The sequence below is a fragment of the Gekko japonicus genome, unplaced genomic scaffold (assembly GCF_001447785.1).
Source record: "Gekko japonicus isolate JY-2015 unplaced genomic scaffold, Gekko_japonicus_V1.1 scaffold27, whole genome shotgun sequence".
Classification (NCBI taxonomy): domain Eukaryota; kingdom Metazoa; phylum Chordata; class Lepidosauria; order Squamata; family Gekkonidae; genus Gekko; species Gekko japonicus.
Window position 1 is genome coordinate 351,594 of NW_015172002.1, and position 27,359 is coordinate 378,952.

Genomic DNA, 27,359 nt, shown 5'->3' on the forward strand with positions numbered 1-27,359 from the left:
CAAAAATGTCAAACACAAATACTGGATGGGGGATATGTTTCTGGGAAGTAGTGTATGTGAAAGAGATCTTGGGGTAAGAGTGGGCTGTAAACTAAATATGAACAGTCAGTGTGATGCGATGGTAAAAAAGGCAGATTCAGTCTTGGGTTGTATTAAAAGGGCCATAGCATTGAAATCGCAGGAGGTTATAGCCCCTCTGTATACTGCCTTGGGTACTGTGTGCATTTCTGGAGGCCTCACTTCAAAAAGGATGTGGACAAAATCGAGAGGGTGCAGAAGAGAGCAATGAGGATGAGTCTGGAGACTGAGCCCTACAAGGGAAGATGCTGGGAATGTTTAGTTTGGAGAAGAGGAGATTGAGGGGGGACATGATTGCTCTCTTTAAATATTTGAAAGGCTGTCATTTGGAGGAGGGTAAGGAGCTGTTCCAGTTGGCAGCAGAGGATAGGACCCAAAGCAATGGGTTTAAACTACATGCAGAAAGGTATCAGCTAGATATTAGGAAAAACTTTTTCACAGAGTAGTTCAAAGGTGGAATCAGCTGCCTAGAGAGGTGGTTAGCTCCCCTTCATTGTCAGCTTTCAAGAAGAGACTGGATGAATATTTGTCAGAGATCCTTTAGGCTGGTCCTGCATTGGGGCAGGGGGTTGGACTAGATAGTCTGTATGGCCCCTTCCAACTCTATGATTCTATGATTCTTTAATGACACCCAGAACATAAAATGACTTTGCAGACTGCCCAATTCTAGAAATCACTCCACAGAGCCCTATGTGCTCCATTTTCTGGCACACATTGTGCGACCTTGGACACCAGTTATTGTGTAACATAAGGTATGTGAGACTACTTCCACATTTGTGCCTTTCTATTACATACTACTAATATTCACTTAACCTGCTTCCAGCTGATGCATTCGTTACACATCACATCTTTCTAGAGCTCATTGTATTGCTTTTACAATGAGCTTTACTGCTGTAACTAGTTTAACACTTTTTTGCACTCTGACTAATGTTTGGGTTTTAGTATGTTCTAGACATGTCATAATTTGCATGCTAAATTTGCGTGCTAAAACTCATAAAAAACCCAATTTACAGTTCTCCCGAATCCTTTGTTGCTGTACAGTGTATGTGTAATACTTTTTATTGGCAAAAGTCACTCCTTATTGGAAAGGGTCACTCCTCACATGCAAAGGGATTCCTACCAGATGAAATATCTGATTTAGAGATTGTTTCTGAGATTTCTCAGATTGTTTCTGAGAGTTAGACATCTCATAAATGTTTTGCTATGTGAATGATTTTTCTTCAAAATGAATTGTTAATTCAAAGAATATGAAATAACTGTTTTGGAGTGATTTCTGGGGAGCCATTGCTCAGCCAAAAAAGAAGAAGTAAAAATAGAAATAAAATTAACTGCTTCATTTAGCCTTATCCATGTACTGCCCCCCCATTTATTTATTGAGCACCTGTACAGCTAGAAACAAGGATTTTTTCCCCCAGAAGATCACAATTAAAACAAAAATCCTTTCAAAACCGGTCCCTTGTGAGGATTTTAACCGGTAAAAGGCCAAGTGGGGAGGGTGTTTTAAGTTGCACAGAAATGCTTTTGTTGTGTTGTATTTCTTAAAAAGCTAACAACAATAAATGCATTTTTCCTGGGAAGCTTATTTAAACAATTCAAAGAAATAAAAACTTTTTTTGCACCAACTCACTTACTATCTGAAAATTCTCCTTTGTCAATTGGAAGACAACTGGAAGACAGCCTGTTGTTATTGCAGAATAACTAGACTGGGGGAGACTGCTTCTGTAGATATCACATGTGCATTTGAAAGTGCCTTAATTTTCATTTAGGAATCTCCCCCCACATTTCAGCTAATGGACAATTCACAAGGTTCAGGTGGTGGTGACTGCTGTGATTCAGCAGGGCTTTCCCCCCACATTTCAGCTAATGGACAATTTACAAGGTTCAGGTTGTTAATGTTCATGTCTTATTTCCTAGATGGAGAACAAGTGGTCTGAAACCTTTTATCTTCCATTTTATATTTTCCCTTTGGTTCCAAGTGTCAGTATTTTTGTCCTCTAATCATTAAGTCTAATTTTAATCAAACTGTCATTTACTAGGGCTTGAAAACATAAATTTGTTTGCTTGGTGTTTCAAGTTGAGAATAATTGTATTAGAATCTTCAGAACATGGGAAAATCTTTCTAAATATCTGCTTTTAAACATTTTAGGTCTTCTGTCTAATGAATTTTAGATTTGGAACATATATATAGAAGATGAACTGAAATATTTTCCTAAGCAGTCTTAGGATTCAAATGACTGCCATATATTGCAACTGTGCAATCAGAAACTGTAAAAATTATGTTTTATTCCTATGTTCCCATGTATTTTCAATTTTTGTAGTTTGGCAGGCTATATGTAGACTCACAGACTCTGTCTGTACTTAGCTCTGCATAGTACAATGTACTGATTGTTTTCCCATCCTACTATGTATAATTTGCATACATTTGTTCCGTGATTACTGTAGACAGATAATACTTTTATAGTTTTGTACAATTGAATGTCATAGGAGGAAAGGGAATGAGTATGGGAAAATAAATCAGTCTTTGTAATCTTTCAGCCTTGTAATCTTTAGAATTTTACTAAATATCAAAATCTCTGTAATAACTTGGAAGTTCAGATTCCACTGTTGGATGATACACCGTATCCTGAAAAAGTTGCAAGAAAATGCAGAGTGAAAGAAACCCTAAATACATTTTGTGGTTATCCTTACAATACCATCAATTTATTTTGAAGTATATAAGTCTGTTGAAGGATTCAGATTCCTTCACCTGAGACCTGAGAACGGTAAAGGAAATCTAATGAAACAACTTCGCACATTAGTTTTACATTTTATTTTGAAATTGAAAAGCAAGGATAGACTGCCCATTAGAGGGAAGCCTCATCGTAAGATGTTACTTTGTGACTGTTCTGCCACTTCTTAATTTTTTTTAATTTATATTATTTATGGTCCTCCTTTCTCACTGAGACTCAATGCAGATTACACAGTATAAGTAAATGTGATTAATGGCTGGGATGTTCAATAAACAATGAAATAGAGTTTGGATTGCAAAAATTTGAAAGCAAGCATGAACCAATACCGAGCTGAAACAAAGCATAAGGATTTAAACATGACAGCTTTTCAGAGTGGCTCCTACAAAAGGCCCCACTCTGATGATTGAAGCTGTCATGGCGGTACTGCAAAAAGGAGGAACCAAAGCCATGAAGGGCTTTGTATGTGATAGCCAGTGCCTTGAATTGAGCCCAGTAACTGATGGGCAGCCAATGAAGTGACTGAAGATTGGGAGTAATATGTATGGTCCACCTAGATCCTGATAACTGAGCAGTGGTATTCTGCACCAACTGGAGTCTCCAAGCTGACTTTGAGGGGAGACCTATGTAGAGTGTATTACAGTAGTCTAGTCTTGTTGTTATCATGGTATGGATCCAGGAGGCCAGATCAGCTGTGTCCAAGTAGGGGGCCATTTTCTGGGCCAGACTGAGTTGGAAGGAAGCATTTGTTGGAGGATGAAGAGCAAAGGAAAAATTATGTCAATGCTTTTGTTTTGGTAATCAGATGGTGCTATCTCCACATATGCTTAAACAGTCTTAGAAATCTTTAGGGAATTAATGCAAAACTTTTCATATGAATTATTATTTGTATCAACATTCTCTTTCTGTAATGCATTATGTAAAAACAAATACCAGCATGCCTTTTGCAACTTTCTTTAATGTTTGCTGAATTTTCTCATAATAGAACATGAGGGTATTAATGTAAAGATTAGACTGGTGGTCCATCTAGTCCCAGCATCCTGTTCTACACAGTGGCCAGTCAGTTGCCCCGGATGTCCAACAAACAGAGAATGGATGTCAGGGCCCTCATGTCTGCATATGGAAGTTCCCTTTACTCACCATGGTTAGTAGCCATTGATGGACCTATCCATGAATCTGTCTGACCTCCTTTTAAAATCAATTATGCTTGTCACCATCACTTCATACACTGGGAGTGAATTCTGCAATTACTTATGGAGTAAATCAGTATATTCTTTTGTATGTCCTGCAACTATCGCCTATTTACTTCTTTGGGTATTCCTGAGTTCTAGTATTATGGGAGAAGGAGAAAAAGCTCTCCCTATTCAGTTTCTCCATCCCATGCATAATAACACCTATTGCCCTCCTTCCCTGTCTTTTTTCTAAACTAAAAAGTCCCCTTCAGCCTTTCCTTGATTGCTTTGTTTGCCCTGTATTTTTTTCGATTCTGCAATATCCTTTTTGAAATATGGCACCCAGAACTGTACATGGCAAGATGAATTAGACTGTATCAGAAGGTAGACAGATTAGGGTTTCACAAATTTACATCTTTATAATTCCTGCCTTCCTCAAGAATTCAATTGTTTGAGCCTCTTCAAGTGTAACTAAAAGAAGACAAAAGCAACAGCTAACCTGGCTAGTCCTTCACTGTGGTCTATTCTAGAAGAAAAGTAACTGGCCACATGAACTTTCTATATACTTTAACAGATGCCCCAAGATTAAAACCTGGCAGAATTATGTTTGCATTTTCTTCAGGAATTTTTCATTCCTTCTTGGGAAAACCCACCTCACATCTTGAGAACAGCTATTCAAGAGCTACTTACTTATGTTCTCTTCTAATGCAATAGCAACTGATATCCTGCTTATACCACCAGAAAAGAAAACCTTTAATACAATACTTTTGTGACCTATGATTCTCTAGTAAAATTCACCTCTTGATTCTTGCGTGCTTTTATTTTGTCTTTTTTAGTAGCTGGGTATGTTAACAGAAGGTGGCATTCTTGACTCCCACACAGCTTGTGGATGTCAGTGTATGCCATTATCTCTCATGAGCCAAATTAAGGCTGCCTCCCCCCCCCACACACACACTTTTTACACTTAGCATGGGAACAATCCAAGGAGAAGTATGTGGCCACTGTACTTAATTGGGTTTTTTAAAAAAAGAATTAGGTAGCTAGAGATGTCTAAAATTTGACGGCTGGCTGCAGCAGCATGGTTTCACTTCAATATGAAGGACTTGCTGCAAAATCTGTGCAGTGTAAGACCTTGTTATGGTATAATTACAGGAAACTCCTTCTTTCTTCTCTTGGTGGAGATGCATTAAATATTATGGTAGAATTTATTTATTGAAAATAATTACATCTTGCCTTCTTTCCTTAGACTCAAGGCAGCTGGCAAAACAAGTTACAAACAAAGCACAATCTAACAATCAATCAAGGTAGAAATAGCACAGGCAAATCTTCCCAAAACAACTTACCTCCACTAAATGCCCTTTCAAATAGTTGCTACACACCTTCCAGAGTTGAGGAAGTGAAGGTGCTGTCTGTACCCACTCTGATAACGATTCCAAAGGATTAGTCCTGCCATGGAAAAGCCAGAAACCAGGCTGTTTCCAAACTATCCCGAGAAAGTGTATCACAAGGAAATCTTCTGCCCCCAGTGCCTGTTGCCCAGCAGTACTCTGGTAGTGGTGGGAGGAAAAAAGTTAAAAATCACTTTTAGGTGATGGTGTTATGTCACTTCCAGGGAAAATACAGAAGTGATGTTACATCTCTGTAGGAATTGCCTGGTAAACTCCTAGAGAGGTGTGATGTCACTTCTGGGTTTTCTCCAGAATCAATGTAATGCCATTGCACAATGTCACCCCCCCATGTCCCCACACTCTGGACCCGAACTGTAAGCCATGAAGAGTTTTATAGGTAACAAGTGGGGACCCATAAGGAACTTCCAGGATAGAGGGGTGGCAATGCTAGGAGAGGGGCATGGAGCCTAGTGGTGATGGTGGTGTGGAGGTCAAGAGCCATGGCAGGCCTGGCTGCAGAAGCAGCAAGGTTGCTGGGAGCCACAGTAGGCCCAGCTGCTGCAAGGATGCCAGGAGCTGTGGTGAGCCCAGCAGCCATGGAGGGCTGCCTGATGCTTACGCTGCTCTGGCTGGCACTGCAGGACCCACTGTAGTGGGTGAGTATGGGGATGGAGGTGCCTTTGCCCCCAGATAGCACTGTTGCTTCCAGCTCTGACAGCGAAGATGGGTGAGGCAGCCTAGGTCCTGGCAGCAGCAGGCTCACTACCGGGAGCTCCCTCAAATGCAGCAATGCAAGGGGAGAGGGACTCTGAGTCCTGGATGACAGAGGAGACAGGTGTGTTGTTCTGTACTTGTGCTGACAATGCTCTTGAAATTCTTTTTTAAATCTCAGTGTATTTTTTCAGTGTTTTAAGATTTTTCTGCAAACCTGGTGAGTTCCCCAGGTTTGTAGAATATCTGTTTTATGTTGATGTGTGCCCAATCAACAGATATAAGTATCCACAGGGGAACCCACATTTGACTATGATGGATGTAACGTTTACCATATATCCACATTCACTGAAGTCAGTGGGTTTAGAAAGGTGTAACTCTGTTTAGGATTGTGACATAAAGCATTTCAGAGGGACAGAAGGATTCTTAGTTTCAAGACTAGTGTGTTAACAAATGTGAAGTCATGTATTGCCCTGTCTACTCATTTATTGAAGGGAATACCTCCAAACCAACAAGGAGAGATTGTTTTAATACAAAATGACTTTTTGCTGGTGACAGAGAACTTGGTACATGTACCTTTCTTCTCTGTTTTGATGGTGAAGGAGATTTACAAGCTCTGTTTATACATTTTTGTACTGAGGCACATTGAATCATTAAGCATCAGGTGATGGTTAAATTCCTAGTAGGCCCTCCACTACCCTAAAAGCTGAAAAACTGTTGTTCTGTAGAAGGGAGGAACAAAAATGTCTGCCCTTAATAAACTCCTGAAAGATAGCCAACCCATATCAAGTTGGTTGTCTGAGAACCAAGGTCACTTTGCTCTGTAATGTTGCTTTGTTTCATAATAATAAGAAACTGATGTTTAATAGTGGGGGCTTTTATCATTGAAGTACATCCTATATCCTACTCTGTAGCTTGAAGGTTGTCAATTAGTATGTCAAATAGTTCTGGCGGCGAATTTGCATATATTGGCCTTTAGCATACAATGCAAATACTGTTTGCAAGTACACTTTGAATAACTTGCAGTGTATGTGCAATAAGTCTATACCAGTTTTTGGTGTATCCTAGACAAGGAAATTCTGTGGGAAGAGAGTGCTGTCCTCTGTCTGAAGCAGAAAGAGCTTTTCCCTCTTAGGAGTTGCTTCTCCTTTTTGCAGTCAGGGATAACAGCTGCTGCTGGTGGTATACTGTATTTACTCAAGTGCAAGACTGGGCTCCCCCCCCCTTTTTTTTAAAATGAGGGGGGAATCTTACCTTCACATACAAGTTAGAGCTATGTCCAGTAATATAAAAGCTTCTGCATATACCATTTTGTAAGGGTTGGTCATCTTACATACAAGGTTGTCTTCCTTTTGCATAAATATGGGTAATATAGACATTTTAAGTAAAAGCAGAACCACCTTACCGCACAGCAGTTGGAAACTTCTGGTAACACTGTTTCCTGGTACTGGCAAAGGTAATGAGAGGGAGGGTAGTAAGGGTTGCATCAGTGCTTAGTTCCCATGGCCCTTTCTTACATGCCCAGGGAAATGTTGGTCACCACTTTGGGGTCAGGAAGCAATTTTCTCCAGGCCAGTTTGGCCAGGAATCCTGGAGAGGTTTTTTGGCCATTTTCTGGGTATGGAGCAGAGGTCACTGGGTGTGTGTAAGGTAGTGAATTTCCTGCCTTGTGCAGGGGGTTGGACTGAATGACCCTGGAGGTCCCTTCCAACTGTGATTCTAGGTGCTGTCTTGGCTGTTTTTCAGACATGGCCTGCCTGCTGGAATTACTGTGGTGATGATTGGGATGGCCTGAGTTTTTATTTTCATAGTCAAATCCCATTCCATAATTTAATATTTACATGAAAAACACATTTCAAACCTACACAAAAGTAGTAGGGCCTTCTACTTTTAGCAGCGGGTGCTACCAGAGATGCTGTCCCTCTAAGAAGGAAATGAGTGAGGTGCGGGGAACAGCTATTAATGATTCATCTGTAATGATCCCCTTGTATACAAATAAATTTAAATTATTCATTGAGGGTAAGATGCAAAAGAGAAGGTAGTTATCAAATGAGTTTAAACTATTCGTCACCTGGTCTTTAGATGTAGCAGTAATGGAAAACAGCCACAAACAGTTACATGTATGTTATATCCAAGAAGTCAGTTTTAAATGTGCATATCTATTCACTGGAATGTGGAAAGTGCCATTATATTTCATTTTCTTATTTTCTGAAGCATACTGAAAATAATTACACCTTCTATTTCACATTTTACTAGACTTTTTTCATACTTGTGATACCTTCCCATTCTGCTTTATGAAAGAGGCACTACAGAAATAAAATGGATTAATAATGAGCTTAAAAAATCAGCCTTTCTCTCCCCCCCCCCTTTGACTAGCACAACTACAGCTGTCTTTGCCTAGGTCTTGCCAGGAAAACCTATGAAGAGAGATACACATAATATTTCCTTGTTTACAGTTGGTAGCATGGTTGAAGAGATATGAATTGTTGAGCCCTAGGTCAACTTGAAATTCTGTAGTAGAGAGCCAGGAAATTATTTAAGATCTTCAGACCCCTGCTGTAGCAATATAGCCAATAAGATTATATATCTCTTAGGAGTACAGACTTCTATTCTGTTTCACTTCCTGTTTAATTGAGTAAAGAACTGAGGAGGATTGGCTAGGATTTGTGGTAGTGTAGCCAGTCATTTATTTACAGGAGAGAAAAATGTTCCAAAATGACCACAGTCCTACTCTTTCTTCTCAGTCTGAATAGGGTAATGTTGCTTAAACCTAGTGTCATAGCAGAAGTTTCTTACTCAATTAAGGAGCATAATGGGGTTCCCTGTGTTCTGGTGGCTGCTTTCTTTCCACACAGTAAGCCTTCAACTGGGATTAATTTGGTATTCCTCATGAGAGTTCACATGCAGAAAAGACCTTGTATCATTGAAACAAAGCTTTTACACTAGCTCTTCCTTCCTGCATTAGTCTTTTACCTTTTAATAAGACAGAACCCCATTCTCCACATACTTTCTATGAAGGTTACTAAGTAGTTTTTGTCATTGCTTGTTACAGTAGGAGGTAGATTATTGCAAATATGAATAATTTTCTTAGAAATTAATCTTGTCCTAGTCAGCGGATTTATATGGACGTAACATAAATACTGTTTGAAAGATGATAGGAGTTCTTCAAATTTCCATCTGAGTTTGTGGGGATCAGGTTTTTAACAAAAGTAGGGGGGGGAACTCTCATTAGTTTCAGTGTTTAAAGCATGTTTTAAGTATTAATACTTGCCTGAATGCCATTTCTAATAAATCAGGCTCATGTTAGTTCTTTTTCTTGACTGGGTGCCACATTGCCAGTTTAAAATTGCCCAGTGGGTTATCAGTTTACCAGACATGCACTTTCTCTGTGCTGAGCTTGTGCCATAAGTTCAGTGTGATCTTTTACAGCATGGCTGTTCCTTCAGATTCATTTGTTTGCGATGACCATTGCATGATCATATCTTACAATGTTGAAGTACTGCAGGAGAGTATGTTGGACAGGGGTCCCCAACCTTTTGAGTGTGGGGTCACCTTTATAATTTTGAAAGGGAGTAGTAAACACTGCCCTAAAATGGCTGTTGCAGAAGATAGAGCTAAATCCCTAATGGTTGCTGCAGGAAGTGGAGCCAAATGCAATACCTACCCTCGCTTTGCAAGGCCCAGGTAGTAGCCACTGCCAAGTCAGCCTTTGACCATTTTCAGCTGATCAGGCAGTTGGTTCCCTTCCTTGAATGTGGCAACTTGGCAATAGTAATTCATGCAGTGGTCACCTCGAGATTAGACTACTGTAATGCTCTCTACATGGGGCTCCCCTTGTCCCAAATTCGGAAGTTGCAGCTGGTGCAGAATGTGGCAGCCAGGCAGCTGTTGGGTCTCTCTCTGTGAGAACACATTCAGCCTGCACTGAAAGCACTGCATTGGCTGCCTATAGCATACCAAATGCACTTTATTGTGCTGGTTCTCACCTATAAAGCCCTTAATGGCCAGGGACCAGCATACCTGAGGGACTTCCCCAGAGAGCACTGCATTCTGGGACACAAAACCTCCTAGTTCTCCCTGGCCCTAAAGAGGCCAGACTGACCATTACCAGGGATAGAGCCTTTTCTGTGGCAGCACCGTGCTGGTGGAATGAGCTCCTGGAGGATATCAGGGCCCTGCGGAGCTTACTACAATTCTGCAGGGTCTGTAAAACAGAGCTCTTCTACCAGGCATTTGACCACATTTAACATCTGGATATAATATCAGAGCCTTCCCTGGGATCTTTTTCATCATCATTGTGTATTGACTGACTCCTGCTATGAAAATATTGGATATGGAAATATTTATTTATTTATTTTATTATATTTTTATCCTACCCTCCCCGCCAAGGCAGGCTTAGGGCGGCTTACAATACATACACATACATACAAATAGATGCATAAATTAAAACTCCACAATATACTAAGGACAAAATAAGTTAAAATCACAATATATAAAACCATTACTACTCAGAGCATAAACATAATGCAAGATGGCAGCATTTTCTCAACATTTGAATGGTCTACTACCCCTAATCCAGGCTGTTGGTCATCAGGTTGGCAATGAAGTTGATGTTCATTCTGATAATTGTTCACTACTGTATAGGAAGAGTATGTATAGCACTTTAGATTTTATGTTGGTTTTTAATACATAAGAATTTTATGTAATCTAAAAAATAAATAATAAAAGAATACCATGGCAACCATTCTCTGGCCATTGGTCTGTCAAGGTTAGTATTTCCTGTAATAATTTGTTTGAAAGCCTGGTCCACCCACTGGGAGGACAGCAAGCAATGAGTGGGATTTATTTTATTTTTTTATTTACTTTATTTATTTTTTTGATTTTAGGCCACCCTCCCCGCGAATGGGCTTAGGGTGGCTAACATCAGGGCACGCATGCCAGTACATAAAAACAAGATAAAACAATTAGTTACCAAATTTACAAAATAAAGTGCTCCAAGATGGTCTGAGATAACAATCTTCCATTTAGTAGATGGTATTAGGAGGATACTGGGCTTAGGGTGGCTAACATCAGGGCACGCATGCCAGTACATAAAAACAAGATAAAACAATTAGTTACCAAATTTACAAAATAAAGTGCTCCAAGATGGTCTGAGATAACAATCTTCCATTTAGTAGATGGTATTAGGAGGATACCAAGAGAACACACTGGTCATAGCGAACACCCTTTTCCAACAACCTAAGAGGCGACTTTACACATGGACATCACCAGATGGGCAACACCGAAATCAGATTGACTATATAATTTGCAGTCAAAGATGGAGAAGCTCTATCCAGTCAGTAAAAACAAGACCTGGAGATGACTGTGGCTCAGATCATGAGCTACTCATTGCAAAATTCAGACTTAAACTGAAGAAAACTGGGAAAACCACTAGGCCATTCATACAGTAGAGGTGAAGAATAGATTCAAGGCTCTAGATTTGATAGATAGAGTGCCTGAAGAACTATGGACGGAGGTTCGTGACATTGTACAGGAGGCAGCAATCACCACCATCCCAAAGAAAAAGAAATGCAAGAAAGCAAAGTGGCTTTCTGATGAGGCTTTACAAATAGCAGAGGAAAGAAGGAAAGCGAAAGGCAAAGGCGAAAAGGAAAGATTTACCCAACTGAATGCAGATTTCCAGAGAACAGCAAGGAGAGATAAGGAGGCCTTCCTGAATGAACAGTGCAAAGTAATAGAAGAAAACAATAGAATGGGAAGGACTAGAGATCTCTTCAAGAAAATTGGAGAAATAAAGGGAGCGTTCCATGCAAAGCTGGCCATGATAAAGGACAAAAACGGTAGGGACCTAACAGAAGCAGAAGAGATTAGGAAAAGATGGCAAGAATACACAGAAGAACTATACAAGAAAGACCTCAATGTCCTTGACAAACACGACGGTATAATCACTGACCTTGAGCCAGACATCCTGGAATGTGAAGTTAAATGGGCCTTAGAAAGCATTACTAACAACAAAGCTAGTGGAGGTGATGGTATTCCAGCTGAGCTATTCAAAGTCTTAGAAGATGATGCTGTTAAAGTGCTGCACTCAATTTGCCAGCAAATTTGGAAAACGCAACAGTGGCCACAGGATTGGAAAAGATCAGTATACATTCCAATCCCAAAGAAGGGCAACGCCAAGGAATGTTCAAACTATCGCACAATTGCACTCATATCACACGCTAGCAAGGTCATGCTCAAGATCCTACAAGCTAGGCTTCAACAGTACGTGGATAGAGAACTACCAGAAGTACAAGCTGGGTTTCGAAGAGGTAGAGGAACGAGAGATCATATTGCCAACATTCGCTGGATTATGGAGAAAGCAAGAGAGTACCAGAAAAATATCTACTTCTGCTTCATTGACTATGCTAAAGCCTTTGACTGTGTGGATCACAACAAACTATGGCAGGTCCTTAAAGAGATGGGAGTACCAGACCACCTCACATGTCTCTTGAGAAACCTGTATAAGGGCCAAGAAGCGACAGTTAGAACCGGATACGGAACAACTGATTGGTTCAGCATAGGAAAAGGAGTACGACAAGGATGTATACTGTCACCTTGCTTATTTAATATATATGCAGAGTACATCATGCGAAATGCTGGCCTGGATGAATCACAAGCGGGAATTAAGATTGCTGGGGAAAAGATCAACAACCTCAGATATGCAGATGATACCACTCTAATGGCTGAAAGTGAAAAGGATCTAAAGAGCCTCTTGCTCAGAGTAAAAGAGGAGAGCGCAAAAGTGGGCTTGAAGCTCAACATCAAAAAAACTAAGATCATGGCATCCGGCCCCATCACTCAAAGGAGGACTCCCCAGACCAGAGGTGGGGGCAGCAAGCCCGCCAGAGGCAGAGGCGGACCCAGAGTCTTTCAGCACCTGCGACACCCAGCTGCGAGACCCCACCCCAGGGTCGATAGGGGCAGTACCTCCGCAGCCAGCACTGCAGCCCACCGAATCCATAGAAACCACCGGGCCGGCCGCCGGTACCCCGGAGCCGGTGCCAACTCCTCGCTGCTCCCTGCAAGAGCGCCGAGCCCCTGCGTATTTAAAGGACTACGTTACCCAGGTGGGGACGGACTATGTGGGGAGGGGTGTTGTGTCCTGGGAACCGCCATGAGTCGGTGGCCAGCCGAGCAGAGCGGGGACGGACTATGTGGATAGAGACTAGGCTCCTAAGGTTCACTAGGGGAACCAATAGAAACCTTGGAGGGGAATTCAAACCCCCCAATGGGATCCAGGGGTGTTCCCTTGGATATGTATATAGTTGGCCATGCGGCCCTTTGTCTTTGTTTTTTGTAGTGTGATGTACTGAGTAAACGTGTGTTTCTTATGTCGTTGTCCGAGTTGTGATGTATCGAACCGAGTACTTTACATTAAGTTTCTATACTGTAAAATCAAATGAGACATGATGTATTTTAGTTAGGAGACATTTCTGTGAGTACAGAGATACCATCAGCATTGTTACCTTTCAACTGTGTTCCTATGAATTCCTCTCTAATCAGTGCAATAATATCAGCTTTTCTCAATGGTACCACAATCCAATATCAAACATATATTTCTTCCCTACCCTTCAGTAGGAACCAATGGAGTTTTCTCTCTTTTCATTTGTCCCTTGAACAAGGTGTGTGTATGTGTGTTTTCCACCTGAACTGTTAAAGTAGTGACTGTAAATGAAATGAAATACAAAATTAGCCTGGATGCAGATGCATATTTGGGCTACTGAGTACTCTGTCTGCATTGATTCCCTTGTTGCAATGCTTTCATTGTTGGAATTATTGCATGAATTGAAATAAGATGCACACAGTCCAGAAGCTGCACCAGAGTCCCAACTATCTAAGTTTAAAATATTTAAAATTTTATTTTGGTGTTAGCACCTTACAACAGTATTTCAGTCAATATGGGATAAATGTTAAAATGAATCTTGAAGGGCATAAATAGGTGCCACCTTCTCTCTCTGTCTTTGCTCAAGAATGATAGAAGTGGTCAAAAGGAGTAACTGTTCAAAAATTATTTTTGCGTTTCAATTTCTCTCCCATTGTTACATTGAGAAATAAGCTAATTATTCAGTTAACATGGGGTAAAACATTTCCTCTTGTTGTCTGCTGACTGCTGCGGTCGGATTGTGCCTGCCCAGGACAGCAGCCAGGAAGCTTGGCCAAGGCTGCTTGGGAAAGGCATAGGGATGCCCACTTTGCTGTGGCAGCAACTCCAGGATCTGGGGAAAACAAACAGAGAAGCGGCGCCAGGGAGGGGAAGAGAGTTAAAAGCTTGCAGGGAGAAAGATGGCTGGAATCATTTCCTGCAGAGAATGGAGGCAAATGGATCTGAGGCAGACTACAAGAGGGGCAGCTGTAACACTTGGGAAGACGTCCAAGTATACGGGCACAGCAGAGCTCAGTGGACCAGGTTATCCATCTCAGGGCCGGCATAGAGATAAGAAGGCCCTTATAAACACATTTGACGTTTCAGCCAGGATGGAAGCTTGCCAGTCATCCCAGTGCTTTCAGGTCCTGAATCCTCAGCGGGTGGGGTCCTGTTGAGACCTCTTGCCCTGTCAGTATCTTCCATATCACTTGCAGAAGGGTCCTCTTCTGTGGAAGCAGCCCCAGGACAGGCATGAACACTCGCAGCCCCTGCATTTTTAGATAACTTTTCAGGCAACTGAATGAAGTGGATTAGACAGAAGCCACTGCAACACTACCTGTCCTTTGACTTGTATGGGATTAGTATTGCAGCTGCAATTAGAAAACTGAACCCATAGGGCTTTCATATCACAGCATTATATAGCTGTCAACAGGTAAGTATTGAATCTAGATATCTGTCTTATCTGAAATGGACTCACGTATACCACCATGTTTGCTGAATTAAAATAATTTTACACTGATAAGTGGTGGCTGTGAAGATCATTATGCATGGAGTCTTTAAAACAGAGAAATTCCACTTAATTCTGGATCCTTAGTGATAGCAGAAGTCAGTGCTTGTTTTGGGAGTGCTTGTGTAGTTTCCCTGTTGCAGCTGTGGCTGGTAATACAACAGCAATGACAGGGCTTCTGCAAAGTAGGTTTCCTGGTAGCTTTTTTAATCAGTGATTTTAATAGCATTGCATCAATATACCATAATACCAAAATATGTTTCTTTGAGTTTCCAGCTTTCATTTTTTAAAAGTCTATATCCCATTTTGTTGGAGATATTTTTTTTCTGGTTAAATTAGGTAACTTTATTAGATTATGTTTACATTTGATTCAATTACTCACATTTTGACTCATTATGTTAGTTTAACTCATTGTGCTAGTTAGTTGATGGTTGGGAGAAGAAATGGCTACCTTGGGAGAAATGACTGCTATGTGGGCAGGACCAGGAAAATCTGAACTTTCCCACCCACATGGCAGACATCCAGGCTTTGCTGCAATATTTTCCAAAATGTCAGAGCAAAGCAGGTTTCAGAAAGTTTGGGAAAAGGCTGGGGAATATCTGGGAGGTGCAGAAATGGACCATGATGCTGTGGTGAAGCAGGGAAAAAACCCTACTTCCCAACAACATGGAAACACTCTAGGCGGGATCTTAAGAATAAGGATGTGGGAAATGAAGGTTTTGGTCAAGTATGCGACTCATTAAGGTTTCTGATTACTGTTGCACAGCATCATGTAATGCTACTTAGTATGCGACTCATTAAGGTTTCTGATTACTGTTGCACAGCATCATGTAATGCTGCTTAAAAGGATTGAAAGCAAGACACTGGGAAAAATAGGATATCTGATAACTGCTTCAGTCATTACATCTATTTATGTAGACTGTCAGAGCATTTTGTGGATCTAGTGGGCAATACTTGAGTATTTTGTGTGAGAGACAAAACTGATTGAAAATCTTCCATAGGTCAGAAAGAAGAGATTAGGTGAAATAAGACTTCGTTATCATATTAGCAGATGCCAGCAGCACAAATGGATTCTCCTATAAGTTGACAATCCATTAAGAATTGGGATGGATCCACTCATCTTTGCTGTGGTTTTAAGGAGGCAGGGTCCATTATTCCTAAAGAAATTCCTGTCTCCCAGAGCAGGGAAGATGCAGTGCTCGGTTGCTTATTCATTCATTTATTTAAATTATTTATATCCCTCCTTACCTTCTTAATCCAGACGGTTAAAAAAGCAATCAAAAATGCAAAAACAATATAATTCCATCAGCAAGAGAGAAACAACAAACAAGATCTAAACACAGCCAGTTCTGCCCTGCACTGAATGCTCTCTGAAAAAAAACTATTTAACATGTCTTTCTGAATATAGACAAAGAAGGCTCTGGTAAGCCATTCCAAAGGACTGGACCTGTCACAGAAGAAGCTCGCAACCTGACCGTTACCAGACATCTATATATCTAATAGTGAAGGCTATCTAAATATCTAAATCTGCACATTGGGGGCACCTGGGAGGCAGGGAGATTTTCCTGCACATCTGGGGCGATCACCAGATGTGCAGAAAAATCTAAAAACTGTAAAAAACTATAGGGGGGATACTGAAATCCCCCCAAAAGTAAAAGAGTGACCCCTGCACATGCGCAGCGAATGTTTTTGGAATGGCTTCGGCTGTGGCGGCGGCGGGAGGGGAGGGGTGGGGGGAGAAGCAGTTATCAGATATCCTATTCTTCCTAGTGTCTTGCTTTCAATCCCTTTAAGCAGCCTTACATGATGCTGTGCAACAGTAATCAGAAACCTTTTTTTTTAAGCCCCCGGAAGGGGATTTTTTATTATTTTTTATCACTACAAAAACTACAACAGAAGAAAAGGGAGGGGGAACTACATATACGGGATAAAGTAAAGAACCCACTACTAACCAAAAAAGCCAAGAGAGGAGATCCTCCAACTAGCTTAGTTACATCAAGTCTTCTCATCATTAATCCCTTTATAAACTGAGTCAAACATTTATAACACTTTTCCTTTAAAGCTTAAATTTAACTGTCTAGAAACAGTACCCCCGATCATCCCATAACAAAAGTCTCAAAGGCACATTTCTGAGTCCTTCAACCTTTACTTCTCCTTTCCCCTTCTCTTCCGCATCTTGTAAGGACTTTTTGGGGCTGCTGCCCCTTGCTCTGACAGAGAGTCCTCTCCGGAAGAACCAGAGTCTAGCTCGCCACTGGACTTGCTGTCCTCTTCCTTTTTCCCGTCCTCTGGCCTTCCCAGCTGAACCCTTAGGAATTCTTGAGCTTTCAGAACAGAGTCAATCTTTCTTTTTTGTCTTTGATCTTAAAAGTGACACCTTCTGGAAATAGCCATTTATATCCAATTGAGTTTGTCTGAAGAAAAAGCACGAGCTCTTTGTACTTCTTTCTCCGTTGTCTTACTTCAAATGGAATATCCTTTAGCGTTCTGATGGTATTTCCCCCCGCTTTCAGGGATGTTCCAGCAACCGCTTTCAGGATTGCATCCCTCACATGCCTCTTCGAGAATCTTACCACAATTTCCCCAGGCAGATTATTTTTCTTTATGTAGCCTGAATATGATCTATAGACCACATCCATGTCGTTAAGCAGCGATTCCGCCTTCATTTCTGTCACTGGGGCTAGCAGTTCACTCATCACTTCTTTAAGATTCTCCCCTCTGTTCTCTGGCATGCCCTGGAAGCAAAGTATCATGTTGGCCTTTTCCATTTGGACTTGCAACAGTTGATCTTCCATGGAGATTTGTTTTCTTTTCAGTTTTTGCACTTCTTCACCTTCTCTGTAATTACAGCCACTTCCTTTACCTTCTCAGCATCTTGCTTCATTATTTGTATCAAATCGTTTATCTGGGTTTGTTGTGCAGTAATGCTTTGAGTCACTATAGACATCTGTTCCTTGAAGTTATTCAGCTGTTCCAGCAGAGGGCGCATATAATCCGCTATAGACTTTGCCACCTCACTGGTAACTTCCGGTTTTGGGCTCTCAGACCTTTTGCCTTCAAAAGTTTTTCTCTGTCCTTCTTCCCCGCCATTTTTATCGTTTGTTTACTTTCGCAAAATTTTTAAAAATCTCTGAATATGCACTTGACCGCTTAGATTCGCTTTGGTAAGTACTTCTAGGCAGTTTCCCTCGTGTTTTCTTCTGCTCCCCCCCTCAATCGCTCAAAAGTTCGTGCGCATGGGAGGCGCCCTCCCCCACTCGCTTTTTCTCCGTTCGGTGGGGTGGGGAGCTATCTTTTTCCCTTTACAAAATGCTTCGGAGTTGACTCATGTTCATAATTGGTCGGCCGACCTCGCTTTCATTTCTGCCGCACAATCTCCTGCGCTTGCCCCGGTCAGCGTCACTAAGCCCATACGGTCTCACAGCACGGAGAACCATCGGAACGAAGAGGAGCCTCAATTCTCTGGCATTCCGCCGTTGAAGAGGCGACCTCTTAAAAGTTCCATGGCCAGGGTTGCGAGCCTGTGCATCCCCTTCTTCGGCTGGAGCGCAGCTTCACCCCCGGGACGTCCGGGAGGTGAGTCTGCTAGCGCGCCACCATAAACCGGAAGTCCCCAGTAATCAGAAACCTTAATGAGTCGCATACCTGACCAAAACCTTAGGGGCTGTGGTTCTCTGCTTTTTGAGATGTTGTACTCTAGTGCCAGTCCCTTTCCCCCCATTTTAAAGGTGAATCCCAGGTCAGGCATTAAATGCATTTCATGTGTTGTGTAAGGAGACCTTTAAACTGTACACTGCATTTTTTTTTACTCCTAAGCAACCTGCATTGTCCCTTACCCTACTACTAATTCCAAAGTATTTTAGATTTCTGAATAATAAACACGTACTCAATGAATGTGAAGAGAGATATACTTATTAAGTGTAATTATTTCTTTTCCTTGGTTAATTGCAGGTTTTTCAGGACCTCGGTACTTCAGTATTATCTGGTGCTTTTAAAGGATACAACATTTGTCTTTTTGCATATGGACAGACTGGTTCAGGAAAAACATACACCATGATGGGAACTCCAGTAAGCGATATCTTTTAATATCATTTTGTGCTTTTATTATTAATTTGCCTGTAGTTTGGAGTGAACTCTCTTTACCATCTATTACTAGCCAGCATTTTCTAGTGGGGAGGTTTCCTTTTTATAGGATCCAGGAATGTAGGCTGGACATTACTTATCAGCTGATACTGACGTCCCTTCTGCTGAAATTTATGAAAATGCTCATTTCAACAAGTGGACTGATGAAGACAATAAATAATCAGCCTCCCAAACAGGCTGATTTAAATCACTGATATCATTCAAATTTCCAGTTTTCTAATACATGTTTTTGCTGCATATTAATTGGTTGTTATAGCTCTGGAATTTATATTTGCTTAGAGAGTAGCAGTTGTACACAGAGTAGCAGTTGTAAAATCAAGTATTTCTATGTACTTTATCTGTACACACACACAGATACTAAGTAAAAATATGCAATGTGGGTTGAATCCAAGCTCCTGTACAAGGACTGAGTTCACAAAGGAGGATCTTTCTTCCTCACAACCACCCTGCTTGCTTCTCTTGTAAAACCACTGCTGAGAGTCAAAAAGCCCTCTAGAACAACATGCCACAGTGGATTGTAGCAAGATGTGGATTGACCAAAATCAACTATTCCAAAGAGGATAAAATGATATTGTGTAAGCTTTATTGTATTTTGATTTTTTTATATCTTAATCTTCAGTTCTTTCCCGCAGACACAACTCTATCCAAGGAGTAAATTGCATGTGTATAGGTATAGATATTATTGTAGGCAAAACATGTAATTCTGTCTAGTAATCTGTAGTGTTAGCTGTCTGGATTTATTTTGACTACAAATGTCCAGTCCTGAAGGCCATATTGGACTTGTGACTTGTGTTTTGGATAGTGAGGAGTTTGTTCTTATGGAGTTCTTTCAAGCCAACCAGTTTTGTAATCTGACTGGTACTAAACTAAAATCAGAATTTTAGTCACTGTGATTTACCAAAACAAATTGGATTAATTAACATAATCATTGTTAAGCTTTCCATGTTGGCAACACATTACCGGGAGAGCTGTTGCAACTACAGATTTTCAGTAAATACTACAGTGACCTTTAATATGCACAAGTGGACAGGAATCTTATAATGTTTTTCTTTGCATTTCAAGGCATCTGTTGGATTAACTCCACGTATATGTGAGGTACTTATTTTATTAAGCTAAAGATTTTGCATTGTTTAAATTTATCTGATCATTTTGTCCCAAATAATTAAAAAATGTAAATGCTTGGTTTGTATAGGGGCTGTTTTCAAGGGAAGATGACTATTTAAAACAGCCAGCATCTTGTAGAGTGGAAGTCAGGTAGGTGTGTTTCTCTGTCTCATTGTCATGTAGAAGTGATAATGTTGAATTCTGGAAATTGTACATAGGCCCCGGTCACACGGGCAGGAAAATGCGGGGGGGAAGCGTGGCTGTTTGTCCCGGGGCAAAATAACGCGCAGTTGCGCGATCAGACGTCCCGTCGAGGTCTCATGTTTAGGGGGGAGGTGCCGCTCACACGACCATCCTGCCAGCAATCACTAGGCGCCACTTCCGTGGCAAACGGGATGGATTTTTTAAAAAAACTGAAGTTTGTGCTTACGCATGACTGAGCAATCGTATCTGCACATCTGAAGGCAGGTGGTGGGCTTACCAGAGAGGGTGACAGACGCTTCCGGATCCCAACAGAGCTCCGAGGCATAGCCAATGGAGGGGGAGGTGGGCCCCCTCGTCACAGCCGCTCTAACCACCTGCGTGAAAGTGGCCATAACGACCCTCCAGAGGCGGCAAGCCTGGCTGCAGTGGGAGGGGCCTCTTTGTGCGCATGCGCTGTTGGGCGCTTGTGCGCATCCTGTGGAGACTTGAACAAAAAAAACCTGTTCTCAACGGGACATGGGCAGGCGCCGGATGCCACAGGATTCCACCGGAAACGCGATCAGGCGCCTGCCCTTGCCCCGCGGTTTCCAGAAACTAGTACCTCGGAGGTACTAGTTTTTACCCCGCATCTTCGTCGGGAAGCCTCGGGTTCGGCACGGAGCTCTATGTTTCCCGGATGTGGTGGTGTGATCGTGCCCGGAAAATCCGCCTATCTTCCGTCTCTGTAGGGTGGCTAATGTTCCGTGTGACCGCAGCCATACATGCTTATCCGTCTTGCGATACGATACCTACATGTATTTCATGGAGAGCTGCCAAAAAGAGTTCTTTAGCTTGTAATTTTAAATCAAGGGTATTGTGAGTACATGCTCCATTTTTCCACCTGTATAGTATACTTTCTTCAGACTAGTTGCTCAAAAGGACAGCTGCTGTGTTTGCTGCGATCTTTGATTTCTGAAATTCATGTGGAATGTGTATAATTTGCAGAACAATACTCCTATTCATGGGCCTCCTGTCCAGCAGTTTCCACATTAGGAAATCTTACTTACGTCCTAATACCAGGGTATTCTAATGTGTCATGTAATGCAAAGTGTGAGTTTAGATTTGGAGAGAAAAAATTCGAACATGGTACAACTATTTTTAGGAAAAGTACGTTGCTCTTGATGAATAGCCTATCAATTTAGAACAGATGGGGAAAAGAAAAACATGTTTTATCTGAGCATTCTTTATTGATATCCCTAGCTGATAAACCATTTCCAAATGTAGATGCAGAAGGGGAATTCTGCCAATTACAATGCATAAATCTTTGCAAATTCTGTCTTTTCCTAACTAACCTTAATTTATGTTTTAAAGTGAATGTGCTTACATTGGAGTGACTCTACATAGGACTATGCTGTTAATTAGACATGTTTTTAGTACAAATATTATGTCGAGTTTGTGCTTTCTGATCTACTTGGATCTTCTAAAATTTGGACCATGTTCAGCTGTCATTGAACATTTCAACATTACACAATGCTATAGAACTTATATTGTGCTATAACATCATCACATAGTGATGAGTAGAGTTTTTAGCACACAGAAATAATTTAATAAGCTAAGAAATAGCTTTAGTGATTTGGTTTGTTAATGATGCTCTAGTCACGCAATATAACCCTTGGTTTTGTCTGGGGGTGGTAGCCTGCCCCCATAACTCAGCTGCTCCAGAGGGGACTGCAGCAGCAGACAGTCTTGCCCAGGCACTGCTGAGTCAGGCAGCCTGAACAGGATCTGTGGAGAAAGAAGCAACTGTGAGGCCATGCCCGGGAATGCGCCAGCAGTGGTCTCAAAGCCTGTCAGGCCTGGCTCACACCTCAGAATAGAGGCAGGGCTCAGGTAGCACACTGCACCTGGCAACAGGCCAGAGGAGAAGGCCAGCTTTGGGGAGGGGTTGTTGCTCAGTGGAAGAGACTGTGCTTTGATTGCAGAAGGCCCCTGGTTCAATCCCAAACATCTCTAAGTTTAAAGGACCAGGCAGTAGATGACAGGGTGGCCAGGTCTTACCTTTCCTGCAGCAGGGGGCTCCTGGCTTCTCCTCGGGATGTTCCTTTTGTGTATGCTTTGCATGCGTGACTTAATGACATCACCAGAAGTGACATCATCTTGCCAGGGCTGTCGCACAGCGACGCTCTAGCATTTGGGGCAAAAACTCTATGGTAACCATGAAGTTCCTCCCCCGAATGCTAGAGTGTCGTCATGCAATGCCCCCAGTGTGATGACGTCGCTACTGGTGATGTTATCGCAGCAGCGTCCCCGCGGGCTACTGCTGTTCAGTGGTGGGGCTTCCCCTGATGGCCAGCTGGCTGGCAGTGGACTGGGGCCCCAAAATTGGGGGATCCCCTTCCCCGACCAGGGAGATGGCAACCCTAGTAGGTGATGTGAAAGACCTCTGCCTGAGACCCTGGAGAGCTGCTTCCAGTCTGAGTTGACAGTACTGACCCTGATGGACCAATGGTCTGATTCAGTATAAGGCAGCTTCATGTGTGCTCATTGAACCAAGAGGTATGGCTTGGTCCTCCTGGGTCCTTTGCATGCCAACCTAGCAGCATCTTAAAACCTTATGGGAGGGTGGGGTAGGAGATGGGAAGGCCCAGGCAGGGACATCATTGGCCCAGATTCCTTTCACTCACTGTGGGCCCACCCCTGCAGGGGAGGGTATTGGGGGAGTCTAGGGTCAGTCTGCCCCAGACAATCCTTTATTAGTCCATACCAGGGATCGTTGAGGAAAAAGGGTCAAGTCATGCCTTCCCAGACAAAAGATTGGCACAAGGCCAGAGAGAAAGGGCTCAGGGTGCAGCTGAACCCATCTCTTCTCCCTAAACTGATTCCCAACTCTGGACTTCAGCCCTCAGGAGTTGGAGCCTGTCAGGTTTCTTTGCAGTAAGCTTATGTGCAGGAAATGTAGTATTAACACTCAGAGGGAGATTACTTAATAACTTCCTATTTTCTTGCTACTATGTTTGAACAAATATTGCACAAGACTTAAGCTTACACTGCAAATACACATTTTCATGCCATTAACCAGTGCTAAATATATGTATGAGTGGTAGTTGCCAAAAAAAGGGTCAGCTTTAGTGAATTCCTTTGCGAAAATGGGGCGTAATGTGTTCATAAGGCCCATGCACATAAATCCAGTGCGTATAGGCCCAAATAATGTCTTCAGTTTCTTGATTACAAATGGACTATCAATAGGCTTCCCAGTTGCCCAGACCTGAGAGGGAATTCCCCTGCCTCAGTCTCCTGCCCTAGAGAAACTGAGGAGTGGGAGAAAACGTGGCCTCCATAGAGGCACTCTAGAAATTTCCCCTAGTTTCTGTGAGTGTTACCATAGAGATTAGGAGAAATTCCTAGAATGTCTCCTTAGAAGTGACATCTGCTCTCCCCAGGCACTGCCCCCCAAATCTCTGAGCATTTTTCTAGGTGATGTTGGGAACCCTAGATATCAGTCATATAGCTTTGATTTTCACATGTTGGATTTTATGTAAGCCCTAAGTAACTGCTGTGACCATGTGTAGATGTTTGGCAGTCCTGGATAAGTGTGCTCATAGGGCATAGTGCAAAAGCACAATCTTGCCTCCCCACTGCACATAGGCTCTGTTTGAAAGATTTATGTTGAATTGGCCCCAATCCTTATATCATTAATTATTTTTCTCCCCTCCCCCAGTTTTCTAGAAATCTATAATGAGCGAGTCCGAGATTTGTTGAGACAACCAGCACATAAAAAACCATACACACTTCGTGTTCGTGAGCATCCTGAGACAGGTCCATATGTACAAGGTTAGTAATCTTTAAGAAGACTGCAGGACAATATTGTGTGTATATTTAGGACTTCTTTCTTTGTTGCACATTTCTTTGCTTCTCTTTGGTTGTTTTACCATTCATTAAAAAAATTTCTAGGGAAAGCTGGGAGCTCAAATTCTATGTGTTACATATAGATTTCTAATAGTAATTAGTTCTGGTAGGTATTTTCAGAGTCCTGATGTTCTAGAAAAGTAAATAAATGAACATGGTTGCAGGTAAGGTTCCAAAGATGTATTTAATGCCTGTGGTAAACTGGAATAATATTGTTTTATTCAGATCACCAAACATATTCAGGATTTCTAGGGGAGAAACTAAGTGCAATCCTGTACAGCAGAGGTGTCAAACATGCGGTCTCGGATGCCCCAATCTGGCCCGCATGGACTTGGCTGTTTCCTGCTTCCTTTTCCAGTTCTGCTGGTGCTGCCACGTCACAGCTTGCTTTACTAGTCTCTCTCAAATGCACAGGAGAGATAGATAGGAGGGCCTCTCCTGTGTGATTGAGAGAGTTTGGTAAAGAACTGGCTGAGGCTCCTCCCCCTCTTTCTTTCAGGGGGAGGGAAGGAACAGCCAGAGCTTGCTTCCTAGCCAGGCTGCAGGAGACAAAGGGAAGTCTTTCTTTGCTTCTACTGGCTGAGGCTCCTCCCTGAGTGGAGGGAGGGAACGAGGGAGAGCTTGCTTTGCTGGGCTGCTTCAATCACATGGGAGAAATACCAAGCACCTTTAAGACCAACAAAGTTTTGTTCAAGGTATGAGCTTTTGTGTGCCTTGCTACAGTGTGTGTGTGTGTGTGTGTGTGTGTGTTTTGTTGGACTCTTTATGCCAGGGCTCTCCTGGGTGCAACTGGGTTCCTTCCCCCTTTTCACTGTATTCATGCCCTCATGATCCAGTCTTTCTCAGTAAGAAAGCAATGTGAACTATTTTAGAGGAGGAATAACAACAAGTCAGTGAGCTGGATTAGGCTGAGAGTGTGTGTCCAAACCAAGTTCACCCAGCACATTTCCTTTGTAGGAAGTTGTAGTTATTTCTCTGGGGAAGAGTATAGCTTTGTAGACAAACACATGGCCCTCAGACTGTGTCAGGATGCCTTCTCACGTTCTTGACCAGCACATGAAGCAACTTATGTACAAAAGGTTGCAATGAGCAGCCATTTCATATTTTCCCCTGGGTCCTAGGCTCAGAACACTGAGCATAAGATTTCTATAATGAATGTCAATAAATCAAAAGTAGGTTTGCAGTTTACAGATACACACCTGAACAGCATTCTCAAGATTGCTGCAGCAGACATTTATGATGTAATAATTCAGAGCAAGAGGTGTCAGTTATCAGAGACTGTTAAATAGACAAAGTATTGCAAGAGTGCTAGTGTTTTAAGCATGTTTTATTTAAAGTTTAAAACATCTTTAATTGTGTTTACCTGTGTCCTTTATAAAGTTTATGACTGATTCCACAAAAGCAGTCGTTGCGCCCTCGGTCTCCTGTTTCCTCCGCTTGTACTGCTCAATTTCCCACTATTTGCTGCACGGCCGCATTATGACCCGCATCTCCCTCCAATTTTCCCCACATCTTCATGATCCAGACACAGGGGAAATTGGGTGTGTGTGTGTGCAGATAAAATGTGGTCGTCCAGCAAATAGTGGGAAATTGAGCCGTATAAGCGGAGGAAACAGGAAACTTAGGGCGCAACAACTGCTTTTGCAGAATTGGTTTATATTTCTGCTATCTGGCACGATCTGGAACAAGGAGGGGGCTCCATTCCAATGCCGAAAGGGACGGCATTACATTTTATGACACCCATGGCTCGACCCAACAAGGTCTCATTTACATCAGATCTGGCCCTCATAACAAATGAGTTCGACACTCCTGTTTTAAATAGTGTCCAACCTTCCTGAAGGGATTTGACCCTCCTTACTTTTCTTTTTAGTTTCTTTTTCACAAGCCCCCTCATTTGAGAGAAGTTACCCCTTCTAAAGTTAAATGTGGTTGTGTTGTTCTTTTTGGGCAGTTCCCTATTTACATTATAGTCACTGCTCCCAACTGGTGCTATCACATTTATATCTCTCACCAGATCTTAGGCATTACTTAGGACCAAGTCCAGGATCACCTCCCCCCTGGTAGGTTCTATAACCATTTGCTCCATGGCATAGTCACTGACAGTACCTAGAAATCCAATCTCTTTCTCCTGACCGGAACACGTATTGACCCAGTCAATGTGTGGGTAGTTAAAACCACCTATTATGACACAATTATTTCGTCAAGCTGGTTTCCTTAATTCTTTTGTTCTTTTAAAATCATACTATAAGCTTCCTTTTGAGCACACTATTTTCACCCATAGCATTTCTGTAAGTGAGTGTATTTATCCTACATTCTCAATCTTACTGGACTATATACCCTCTGACCTATAGAGCCACTCCACCTCTGTCCCTTCCCTCCCTATCCTGCTGATAGAGTTTATATCCAGGAATCACTGTATCCCACTGATTATCCTCATCCCACCAAGTTTCTGAAATGCCCACAGTATCTATGTTCTCCTCTGAAACGAAGCATTCCATCCCCCCCATTTTACCTTGGATACTTCTACCATTTGTATATAAATATCTATAATTTGCCAGACACATTAGGCCTGCAACCTTCCTCCTGTTGCCTCTAGACCTTGCCAGGCAGTCCATATTGTTTGTCACACTTTCAGTGGCCAGTCCTAATCCCTGCAGAACAGTAACAGTTACCCCTTTACCTCTAAGAGATGATCCATCCTGAACCAGAGATGTTTCATCTCCTGTTGGCTTTCCCCCAAGATTTCATTTATACTTTCATTTATAATGAAATAATCTCTGCCACATTTTTAATTAAATCGCCAGCAGTCTGGTTCCTTCTCAGGACAAGTGAAATCCCTCTTTTTTTGTACAGGTCCTGCTTGTTCCAAAAAGCATCCCAGCACCTAACAAACTTAAACCCTTTCTCCCTACACCATCGTCCCATCCACATATTGAGTCCCCTAATTTTTGCTTTAGCTGGGTCTGTGCGTGGAACTTGCAGCACTTCTGAGAAGGCTACCTTGGAGGTCCTGGCCTTGAGTCTCCTGTCTAG

The 27,359-nt window shown here is 42.1% G+C and overlaps 1 protein-coding gene across 1 annotated transcript in view; it reads left to right on the forward strand.

The window, feature by feature from the left end:
* The window catches only part of STARD9 (StAR related lipid transfer domain containing 9), a 165,620-nt gene that overhangs the window by 22,925 nt on the left and 115,336 nt on the right, over positions 1–27,359 (forward strand). The window contains 4 exon segments of the mRNA XM_015420039.1: positions 18,942–19,058; positions 20,196–20,228; positions 20,326–20,387; positions 24,139–24,251. Coding sequence (XP_015275525.1) covers positions 18,942–19,058; positions 20,196–20,228; positions 20,326–20,387; positions 24,139–24,251 — 325 coding nt within the window.